The sequence below is a fragment of the Neltuma alba genome, unplaced genomic scaffold (assembly GCF_004799145.2).
Source record: "Neltuma alba isolate B1F8T4 unplaced genomic scaffold, ASM479914v2 tig00011499_pilon, whole genome shotgun sequence".
Lineage (NCBI taxonomy): Eukaryota > Viridiplantae > Streptophyta > Magnoliopsida > Fabales > Fabaceae > Neltuma > Neltuma alba.
The window spans coordinates 133301-145805 of record NW_021636167.1 but is presented as its reverse complement, the minus strand read 5'-3'; the positions used below and the strand labels follow the sequence as shown (position 1 = coordinate 145805).

Here is a 12505-nt window from a genome sequence, read left to right as displayed (position 1 = left end):
ATAACACGTTTTTTCTAAAATATCATAAACATCTTTTTTAATATCTCTTCTTCCTTTTCTACTTGATTATGATTAAAAGAGTATCATAGGGTTAATTTAGAGAAAATTAATAAATATGATAAATGGGTCTTATATTTAGGATCAAAATCAACTCAATAATTAGATCTTATATTAACGACAAAAGGAGTAACATTTTTTTTTAACTTTTGCCAACGAATTCGGATGTTTTTTATATTCATTATGAAAAACGCACTTTTTTTTTATTTAGAAGAGTAAGACAAAATACTCTTCTAATCTTTAATATAAAATATATTTAACTAATTTAATTAGATTAAGAAATTTAGGTAAGTTAGTTAATTATAAAAAAATATGATATATTTTTCCTAAAACACTATAATCATCTTTCCTAATATCTCCTTCCCTCACTTATTTGATTATAGTTGAGAGAGTATCTATAGGGATAATTTAGAAAAAATTGATAAATATGAGAAATATTTCTTATATGTGGGACAAAAATTAACTTAATAATTAGTTCCTATATTAAGAAATGAAAGAGTAATTGAATTATGTGCATTTGTATGACTTAAAAAAAGTTTGTCATCCTCGCTGGCAAAAAGAAAATTCATTTGCCACCCAATAAGAAAAATTTCACACTTTTTTAAGAATCTGAATTGTTTGGTATAAAAACAGTACGTGAAATTAAAATCACATGCTTCTATTTATTTATTATTATGTGGGCCAATTTTCACTATAATCTATTGAAGTCATTTTTTTTCTAAAATGAAGAGATATTATGTGCTTCTTTGAATGATCATTTATTTGTTTTAAATCAAGCAAAATTAATAGTTTATTTTAAAAAATTCGAACTGTGGTTTTGTCCGTGAAGAAGAGTAATTTCATTAAAACAAGTATGAAAATTCATGTGCATTCCACCGGTAAACGATGCTAATATTTCCAAGCAGAGAAAAATTGCACACGGTTGTCATGTGTAAGTGCATAACTCAGATTAATAATTATTAGAATTTTACAAAGGAATAATTTTTATATGAATAATAACGAACATTATTGAATTATTTATAATTTTAAAAATATAACTACACATTTTTTTAATTTTAGAATGATGATTTAAATTTATCTTGATTTCTAAATAAAAAATTATGGTAAAATTTGAAAAATTATAGAGTACTACTTTCTTCAGTTCCTAATATATGAGATAATTAAAAATTGAATGTGGTTCTAAATATAACATATCAATCTACTTTATCTCTTATATTTATCATTTTTTTCTAAATTTATTTACCTAATTTATAAGTTAATATTTAATCTAACATTATATATCTAAATTAATTGAGTAAATCATATATTAAGGATAAGAGGAAGTATGATTCAGGGAATTATAAAATCATAAATTATTAATAAATATAACTTGTAAACTCCTATTTTTCCAACCAAATAACTAATACTATTGACTTTGAAACTGAAACCCATTGCAAAAGCTTTTAATTTTCCCTCCTTTGTTGTTCACCAAGATACAACAAAACAGCCTTCTTTTTTCGGCCAGATAAAGAGACCAATGGTGAGCAACCCAAAAAGAGGACTAATATACTCGTATGATATTTTATTTTTACCATTAACGCTCTAAATAAGGTCCCAGGTTCCCACCCGTCATAGATTAAGACCAATCCGACATGGGTTGGTTGCGGCCGAAATAATCAGTTACGGTATTTATGATCAAAATATTTTGGCTGAACTCCATTTTATTAAATAATATAAGTTACTTTCAAATACCTCATCAAAATTAAAGAATAGTAATTAATTCATTAAATCTATCTTAAATTAATTTTTTTTCAATTTTATTCGTATTCAAATTGATCTCACGTGTTTCTTTCTCGTATCACAAAAAAAAAAAAAAGTGATCTCACATATATCCTCACTTGACACGAAATTGAAAAAAGCTACTGTTCCGATATTAAATATAATACTTATTTTATAATATAAGTTATATTATAAAATGAATCTTATATTTAGAACCAGCAGAGTAATTACTAACTAAGTGATGCATATTATAAATGAAGGATTTTTTGAAAAAGCCACCCTGTATTTTGGATATGAGAGAATATATAAAGCAAGGGCATTAAGGATACCAACTCCGAGACTTACCTGTGTACTTGTTGAAAATGGCAACAAAAAAAAAGATTAAAATTAAAAATTAAAGAATACAGAAAAGAATCAATTGTGACACCAAAGACTAAAAAAGTGTTTGGAAGCATCCAGAAGCACTTTTTTACAAAACGAGACAAACTCCTCCTTATATCTACCTTATATACTGTAAAAGTACTTTTAAAATCATGATTTAGTTTCCATTTAAATATCTCCCAAACGTGGTTTCATGGAAAACAAAAAAACTAAACGTGGTTCGTTATATCACACATTATAATATGACTCATTATTATTAACCAAACTATGAATGCATTTTAGGTCAGCATTAATAGAGTGGGGAATGAAAGAATGCCTCTTTGAAAGTTGAGGAGGGGACAGCCCAATAAATAGTTTATGATTTTAGCTTCTAAATTAAATAATTAACTGAAGGGAGCATTCAAGTTTGACGGCAAAGTTTTGCTCGCCACCTGACTGTCTTACATCAATGCATTTCTAATAATATCAAGTACCCCTAAAGAACAAAAATTCTTTGTACAAATTACAGTTTTTTTTGCATGGAAAATTAATACCCAATCCTCATAGTGCATACTCCATTGTAGTTCCTTACGTTTTTATTTTCTACTCTTCCGGTTTTTAATATAAGACCTCATTGTTAAGTTGATTTTAATCCTAAATATAAGATTTATTTATCATATTTATTAATTTTTTCTAAATTACCCTTATGGATGTTTTCTCAACTATAATCAAATAGAAGAGGGAGAGAGGATATTAAGAAAAATGATTATAGTGTTTTAGAAAAACCATGTCATATTTGTTATAATTAATCAACTTATCTAATTTTCTTAATCTAATCAAATTAATTAAATATGTCTTATATTAAGAACCGAATGAGTATTTTTTCACTGGTTCTTCTAAATTTACTGTTAAATCCATCTGTCCTTGCATATTGAAACCATTAAACAAGGGCTTACGACATGGTAAATAACTTACTTAGAATAGGGAATAGAACCTTGCTGTTCATATCGCGGGAACCTTTTGTCATTCGTACGCTCTTTGTGCAGAACCCCCATTGCAGACAACACCACCTTCTTCCATATCCCACGTTCTTAGCAATTTTTTGGCCGCTAAAGGCTTCTTGTTTCCTGCAAACATGACTCAGATGGCAATGAACGAGGAGATTCCATTTCTCTGTGAAGCATTGATCATATGCATTCTCATAATACTTTCTGTGAAGTCCTTTATCCGATTTCAATGTATGTGTAGATGTTGAATAGATATCATCCGAACTAGATTATTTGTAGCAGAACATCTTCAAAGTCAAAATACTTCTCTCTTTCTGTTAGAAGAGTTTCCCTTGGAGCTCAGCATACTTAATTGGGAGCTGTAATTTATTACAGTTCATAGACCCTCTCAGACGGAGGCTGTTAACAGGGGTTCGATGTTGGGTTCTTATGATGGGTTGATATGTGCTCAATTTAGCCAGATTATGGGTTTTGGTCCTTCATTCGCATTGTTCAATCTTGCAACTTTTTTTTTTCCCCCTAAAGCGTAAGCATCCTTCTATTCGAGGCACTGTTAGATACTAAATGTGAGCAACTCTCTTAGTGGGGATTCGAACTCTGATTCACACATTATGAGAAATTAATCCCTTCCTCTAGATCCAATTCTCACTACTAATCTTGCAACTAGATCATGCAGAGTTTGTGCCGGTAAGAACTCCTTTTTCGACTATGCTTGGATTTGGGTTTAGCCCAATTGTAAATGATTACAATTAGTGATACTTTATAAAATTGGGGATAATCGAGTTGAGATGTTTTCATTAAGTAGTGGAATATGGAGGGAAATAGAGGATGGTGGGATTTTGAAGGGGGTGTTCATTTATGAAGAAATGGTTATGATCAGTGGAAAAGTATCTTGGTCGCTAGAAAACGAGCTATCATTGGGACATACGAAGTCAGTTGTACGGTAAATGCTCTGAATCTGATCATATGTTCTGACACCACAAAATGATTCAGGACGTACCCGATAATCTGATGAAAATAACTTGATAGCGCTGTTACTTAGGCAACTTGTTATTAACCATTAACTTGTCATATTTATATCTTCTTAAAAGGACTTTTTGTTTCAATCAAGCATATTTAGGACCTGTTTGGTTTGAGGGAGGAGAGGGAGGGGTAAGGAAGGGGAGGGAGGTTTATCTTCACCTTGTTTGGTTTGATTAAAAAGGAAGGGAATGGAGGATATTTAATGATCCCTTATTTGGTTCAAGGAGGGGAGGGGAGGGATAGTAATAATCAATTTACCATTTTACCCTTACATATTAGTTTATGTTTTTTATTGATATATTATATAAATTAATTTACATCTTAATTTAAATTATATAATTTAATAAAAATTCAGTCTTATCATGTTAATATGTGTATTAAAAAATTGGTACAGTAATTTTTTATTCTAATTAATATAATAATATATTTAAAATAATCAAAATAACAAATTTTATATGCTCTAAGAAAAATGAAATTTTTTCTCTTTAGGCTATCTTTTTTCCAGCTTTAAAATATATTTATAAAAAAACAATTAATTTTATAATATTATAATTTTTATTAAATAACTTTTTATTTTTAATATTTTTATAATATATTTTTAATTATAATAATGTATTTTTTTTTTAGGATAATATATTTTTATTTAAATAAATATTATAATAATATATTTATGGGTAGAAGTGGAATATTAAAAATTCTATAAGGGTATAATGGTCCAAAAATTTGGCTTCCCTCCAAAAACCCCCAATTTGGAGGGGAGCTAAAATGGGGGGAGGGAGGGGAGGGAAGGGGACATTTTAGCTCCCCTTCACTCCAAAATTTTAACCAAGTGAGGGGAGGAGCTCATTTTCCCTCCCTCTCCTCCACTCCAACCAAACAAACTCTTAGTGATTGCTTCAAGTTCAAGAAAAAACGTCAATTAGTTTGTACTCCTCCGTCCTTAATATAGACCATTTAATTAATTTGATTAGATTAAGGAAGTTAGGTAAGTTAGTTAATTATAAGAAATATGACATGTTTTCCTAAAATACCATAATCATCTTTCTTAATCCATTTCCTCTCTCTTCTATTTGACTATGTGAGGGAGAGTATCTATAGGGGAATTTAGAAAAAATGATAAATATGAGAATGGTTCTTTATTTAGGACAAAACCAACTCAATAATTAGGTCCTATATTAAGGACGGAGGAGTATCATAAACCAATTGGGTTTTGAGTTGTCAGGCTACTCTATTGCATTGCTGGACTAGTCTTGGAACAAGTTTCTCTCTACATGATTTTTTTCTTTAAGCCTATCCATGTGCAATGAATTTTCAACATATTTCTCAATATATATATGCAAGTTAGTACGGAGACTAGTTATTTTCCTCCCCTCTTATATTTTCAAAAGCTATTAATTTTAAGAGAAAATTAATTTTTAATCCCTATAGTTTTGACTTAATTGTAAATTAGTTCCTACCATTTGACCCACTACAAATCAGTTCTTATAGTTTTAACTTAGTTTTAACTCATTTTTTGAAATTTTATTCATTACATATTAAATTCTAATAGTTTTAAGCACTTTATAATTTAGTTCCTATGTTTTTGAAAATAAAACCATATATATAATTAAATTGACAAATTGTATTGCAATTAGGGATGGAAATAGGTTAGGTTGAGTTAGGCTTTAGCTAAGTAGGTCTGGGCTTATAATAAATATCTAGAGCCTAAGCCTGGGCTTGACCCTACATATAGGCTTTTTTTAAGCATGAGCCTGAGCCTTCAAAGAACCTGACAAGGTCTAAAGTCTATTTAAAGGCCTTTAAATAGGTTTAAAAATATATGCCTCTAAGTTTATATATAACCCTTCAAACCAATTTAAAAGCCTATGTTATGTTTTAAAAACATAGAATCCATTTTCACTTACAATATGAGAATTTAGCAAGAAAAGAAAAGAATGCATAGTGACAACAATTGTTGAATTAAGTAGAAATAAAAAAAATAATTATCTGTTACCTAAATAGATATATTTTCTAAAATTAACCAAGCACAACAACTAGCATGTAAAATTAGATTTTGGTTTTCTTACGTAAACCGGGCAAACTCTTCTCACTGATGTTATAATATTTCATTTAGACATCACTAAAATAAACTTACGGCAATTATTATATTTAGCAAACAACAAAAATTAGAGGAGAGGAAGTGAGCTAACATTGTCACATTGAGCCATTGAGAAAAAAAAGAGAGAGGTAAAAGTGAATGATTGATGAATGAAAGAAATTGATATTATGTAGGAATGTTATGACGTAAAACTTATGGTGAAACTAAAGTTTATAATTTTATAAATAATTTACAAAATTGATTTATATTATATAATATATAACAACACAAATTTAATAAAAAACTAAATAGGTTAGATTTGTAGGCTAGGCCTTATGAAAACACGCCTAGCCTGTTTGTTTAAATAAGTCTTGAACATGACCTATTTACTAAATAAGCAATACTAGGTTTTATCATATGTGGACTAGGTCATAGATCCCTAATAAGGATCTAGTTTGTTTTCACCCTTAATTAACGAGTAACAAATAAAAAACTGAGTTACAATTAAGTTAAAACTATAAGATTCAAGTTACACTAAATCCAAGTATAGAAATTGAGTTCCGATTGAGTAACAGCTACAGGGATAAAAATATTAATTTTTTCATCAAATATTAATTTTTCTTAATACCAGCCATTGAAACTCGGCTCGACCCGTATGGTACGGTGGCTATCCAATCCAATTCACTCTATCAAACCGGAGCTGTCTGGCTGCGTGCTGCTTCTCTCCTTTTATTTTCCAATCTGTTACCCTTCCACATACCCTCAAAACAGTGCCATTTTGCGTGTTAAATGGGTGATGACTTGCTCATCACTTTTAAAAGGAGAAAAAACGTCAGCACAATTGCTGATAAATTTTTTTTTATATAGAACAAGAGGTATTCATCTTAATCTAAATAATATAAATTGGCTTTGGATGATTCGTATTCAATTTAATTTTTTATATTTTAAATAATTTTTATTTTAAAAAATTATAACATTTAAACTAAAAATAATCTTATAATTAAAGCTTTTTTTAAAAAATTTATTATTAAAAAAATTATAAGTAAAAATTTTAAATTTGGATTATTTATATTAGACTTTAATAGTTTAAATTTTATCATAACGATAAAAATTAAATAAAAATCTAAATTTTGTAAGCCATAGTCCATTCCACACGCAAAAAGGCAGTGTTGGGTATAACGGAGGGCAGTGGACTGAGAGAAAAGGGGAGAAGCTGCGCGCTAACGGCTCACCCAGATGGCGAAGGAAGCTACGCGGTCGAGAAAGAGGTCTCTCTCATTACCGTCTGCTTCTGCTTCTAATGAAAGCTCTCCCAGAACTTCTTCTGACGGGTAAGCATTTCACTCACTTTATTCCTTCACTCTCATCACTGTTTTGGAGTGCCATTGATTTAAGGGAATCCGGCAACTTCGACTATATTTTGGTTTGCTTATTTTATTATGTCAACGTAACTTGTTTCAATTGAGTGTTGGGTTTCACCAATTCGCCTCATGATTCAATGGTTGAAAAGTTTTCGTTCCCTTTTAAACATTTGAATATGCATTTAATTGATAAAAAAATTGAACTGGGGAAAATGGCTAAATGGAGTGTTAAGCTGGTTGGGACCTGGGACTCTCAAGTTTTTGGATTTACCAGCTCGTCTTGTGTTCCAATACGGGGGAAGTGAATATTGTCGTTTGTGTGTAATTCTCTTTGTCTTTGAAAAATTTTTGCTCCCTATAGAGATTGCTTAACATTTAATTATTTGAGGAACGAGGGGCTTAATTGATAATAAATAATTGGGTGGGAGTCTGCTGGAAAATTTTCCTTTGATGAATGCTGTGGTCTTAAACCAAGTGAAGTAGCTGCATGAATTTCAACTTGGTCTGACACTTTATCCTTCGGTTTTAGCTTGTGCACAACAGGATTTTGTTTATTTAAATCCTTGTCCATGACTGTATATACTGTGGCTTTGGAATTTTCAGCAGGATAGTGTTGCGGGTAAAGTTAAATGAGGGGATGAAGAGATCTTCCCAGCTGACTAAATCGGGGAAGAAACCCAAAGCAAAGCAGAAGAAGGTTAACAAAAAAATTGATGCTAAGAAACCAAAGAAACCCCCAACTGCTTTCTTCTACTTCTTGTAAGGCTGCTTGCTTCTTTTTCTATTTATATATGCCGGTAATTATTAGTTACTTATGAGGTGTCAGCTCACAGGAGTCACACGTGTTTTTTTTTTTTTAATGATCCTGTTACTGGCTCTTTTCATGGTAACACTTAACAGGAGTATGCTGCCTTGTAGTTTATATACATAGCAATGGAAACATCCTTACTGTGTATTTTGAACTCTTTGAAATATTGAGATACCAAGGATTGTTTGTGGTTCAGGTTATAATGAACAGCTTAGAGCAGTTCATGTTATTTTCTTATATGGAGGTACGTACGTACGTACATAGGTACGTACATATGTATGTATAAGGTACTGTTTATAATTGGGGAATATGGAATCCTATTAAAATTCATGGATTAATGGTACTCCCTTCAGTCCTCTATGTAAGAGCTTGATAACTAATTCTAATAAATTAGGAAAATTAACTTAGTTATTTGTAAAGAATATTTGTAGATTTCCCTAAAATATCCTTCTATATAATTATTTACATTGGCAACTATGAATAGGGGTAGTTTAGGAGAAAAACAATAAATTTGGGAGACAAATGAGATTGAATCTTATATTTATGATCAAAGCAATCTCCACAACTAGCTCTTATATTTAGGATTGGAGGGAGTATAACTTATGTGCGGGACTGGAACAATGCTAAATACAAAATGAGCATGAAAAATAATTTAGAATTTGCCATTGATGGCACCCTCCTATAAAAACTTATGACAAGACTAAAAATCAGAAACGAACAGGGGGACACTGGAGATTGATAATGGTTTTACTGAATAACAAGGGAATAGATGACTCTTACACACTGATACATACTACAATGAGCTACAATGGAAGTGGCGATTACAAACTAACAAGCAACAGAACAAGATACAGTGGACTAAAAGACTTGCCAAACTTTGGAGAGGTTGGCTCTCTCCATCCCAAGGGCCTAGACCACAATTTAAATTCTCCACACTCTTTGTGCCCAGCCGAATAAAAGATTTGTAGACCCAAAAGGTAACTTTCACAACCCCCAACTCATAGATTTTGACTATAGCAGTCCTATAGCTGCCCTACTCTTACTTCTTTCTTCAGAGTAGCCAGTCAAACTTCTTCCCAGCAAAAAGCATATTTTCCCATTCCATGAATTTTCTCTAAACTTCCTAAAGTGATCCTAACAGCCATGCAGATTATTCACCTTATTATACAGTACATGTTTTATTGACGTGGATCCTCTAGTGACCCCACTTTTTGTATTTTGTGAATTATATGTTTCATTCTTTTCTTTGTTGTCATCAACTATGTATTGCTACAAATATCAGCAGCTAATTGCATATTACTGCTGAGTTACCTATTTTTTGTTCTTGTTATGCATGCATTATTGGTTTTCCTTGCTTAGAGCTTGTTTTGTTGATTGTTGCCGTATTTAAATGAGAAAATTGCACCTACCTACCTGAATATTTGCACCCAGTTGGACCGTCCTCCTCTATCTTCAGACAATTGCAATTGATATCCTGTTCTATGAAACTCATTGCTATAAGCCTCTATCATCTAACTTAGAAAATTCTGGCTATATAAACTTAGTGTAACACCTTTACTGTTATTTAATACCCCTTCTGGCTTCCTCTTTATTTTTTCCAACCATTTTATTCTACACCATCACTTTACAGATAATCGGGCTCAATAATCATCTGTCACGGAATCTGCATGCCTGCATTTTTTATGCCTTGCCAAGTGAATAAAATCCTTTTGATGCCAAGATACTCAGTATTTCCTCAGGTACAAATGACAAGACCGGGAGGCAAAATGGTACTGATAAAGGAGTTAACTAACTCCTGTGCAAGTCTGAAGAGGAGAGTGAGTGGGACAGGGGCGTGAGGTTTTTATGGAGAGAATAGTGTCAGTTGGAGTTAGGAAAAGTTTTGGTTTTTTTGTGGGGAGAATCCTAACCTCTCTAATTAGGCTGTAACTGGGGACAGTTTTGTATTTCCTCTTACCGCTAAATAGAGCAGAGATGCTTATTTCCCTATAATTAAGTATTATTCAGTCTCCATCAGAATTACACGATGGAGACGGATAAATTGGTTTGGGAAGATGAAGAGAATGATAAGAAGGTTATTAAATGAACAGAAAAGTATTATATAAAGAACATAACTAAAAAAATGTCTAAATTTAGCTGAAAGGGGGCTTGTTACAATGGGGTTAACAGACTGGAGAGTTGAATGCTTTTAAATTGGGGCAGACATTGCAATTGGAGTCAATAATCTGGTTATTTAGATGCAATTTCCCATATTTATAGCATTGTGTCCTCGCTGATTAACCCAATGCAGTGCCATGATGGCTATGTTGAACCACTATTTGGTACTTCCTTCTCATTAATTAACTGCATTATAATCCTTCACTATTATTGTGTGTAATATTATTTTTTCTTCATTTGTCAAGGGAGGATTTTCGTAAAGAATTTCAAGAGCAGAATCCAGATGTCAAGTCAATGCGTGATGTAAGCGTAGAATTCATTTTGTTGTAATGCAGATGCTTATACAATTTGATATATATCTTTAATTGGGAAGCAAGATAATGGAACTACTGTTTGTGTAAAGACTTCATACTTAGAATCTAGTAGATTTAGAACCTAAGCAGTTCCTTTTTTTTTTTTGTGTGTTAAATAAGCTGCCAATTATTCAACAGTTTGGAAGGAAGTTCAGTACTTGCTGTGCAAAGAGCTGCTGAACTTTTTTTCTTCCTCTTATTATCTGCTAGTAACCCAACTCTGTTTTCCCTTCTTCCTTTTTTCATTCAGATCGGCAAGGCTTGTGGAGAGAAGTGGAAAACAATGACTTATGAGGTTTGTATTTGTAACCTTTTCTTTTCTTTTCTTATTTAGCCTCAACAATCAAGAGCACCGTTATGATGGTTACTGTTGGAAGGTGGAATTGGAGTCAATCGTATATTGTAGTTCCAAAATTGGTTCAGGAGCTTTCTTCCAAATTATTGGGTATGAAGTGTGGAACTTCATTGTGCTTGGTCTTGACAGACATGTCTAAATGTGGATAAATATGAATTTAATAAAACCGTGCAAAGAACAAATTATTTATTTCCTATATTTACCCAGATGTACTAGTGTGATACCTCCCCCCCCCCCCAAACTCCCAAAAAAAAAAAAACTGATTCATGTCATGACATTTCTAGGATGATGTTGAATCGGGGAATTTGGTAGTATGATGCGGAAGTAGCATATAATACGGTATCCTCTGATGGGAGTTCTTGGCCAAAATCAATTTTAATCATCAAAGTCTTGAGTTATTCTGCACGATCAAAGCCAGTTCTTGAATGATTACTGATAAAATGTAAACAAAATTCACTCGTTTTATGACACTGCTATCTTACAGGAGAAGGTTCAATACTACGATATAGCCACAGAAAAACGCGCAGAATTTGATAGAGCAATGATAGAATATAAGAAGAAAATGGTAGGGCACTGAACTGAGGCTTGTTTGTATGATGGTTGATGGGGGTTTATATACATATGATTTTCTGATATTTGGCAGGAAAGTGGAGAGTACGAAGAAACCGATGAAGAATCAGACTTTGATGATGTGTAGCCGTCGCCTATGAAATAGAGATGATTCTGTATAATTGGAGTTGCTTGGGCTAGAATTTGTACATCTAATTGTATTCTGTCATTGTGAATAATTTATTAGTTACTGTACCATATATATATTTAATATAAAGTACTGATGATTACAATTGCAGATATTATTTAAGTTAGCTAGTTTTCCTTCAGCCAACAACAGCGAGCATATATGCTTTCTGGAATGACCTTTTTTAAGCTTGCGAGCAGTCAAACATTTTTATAAAGACTTCTTTTTGAATATTGGTTATTAGGGGTGAACAATTTAAATTACAATAGCTGGCGCACTTGTCAAGTTGTCATAATTTACTAATATACAGGAAGATTTATCTGACGAATAAATGTATGAATAACGATTTATTTTTACTTAAGAAAAGGAATAATGCTTTATTTTTAAATTATGTGCACTACATTCCATATGTTGAATTTCTTGTATTCTCGTTTACATTTAAGTAAATTGGTG

At 31.6% G+C, this 12505-nt stretch overlaps 1 protein-coding gene across 2 annotated transcripts; it reads left to right on the top strand.

Moving 5' to 3' along the window:
• The first annotated feature begins 7435 nt into the window (after nucleotides 1–7435).
• On the top strand, nucleotides 7436–12202 carry LOC114714338 (high mobility group B protein 14). Of its 2 annotated transcripts, none has more exons than XM_028899065.1 (6): nucleotides 7436–7613; nucleotides 8250–8402; nucleotides 10854–10911; nucleotides 11212–11256; nucleotides 11801–11881; nucleotides 11960–12202. In XM_028899065.1, exons 1-6 carry the CDS (start codon nucleotides 7519–7521, stop codon nucleotides 12011–12013), a joined length of 486 nt encoding a protein of 161 aa, XP_028754898.1. In that variant the 5' UTR covers nucleotides 7436–7518; the 3' UTR covers nucleotides 12014–12202. The 2 variants fall into 2 exon arrangements, with proteins under 2 accessions (XP_028754898.1, XP_028754896.1); XM_028899063.1 differs by having other exon boundaries at nucleotides 7437–7613; nucleotides 8247–8402.
• The last annotated feature ends 303 nt before the right edge of the window (nucleotides 12203–12505 follow it).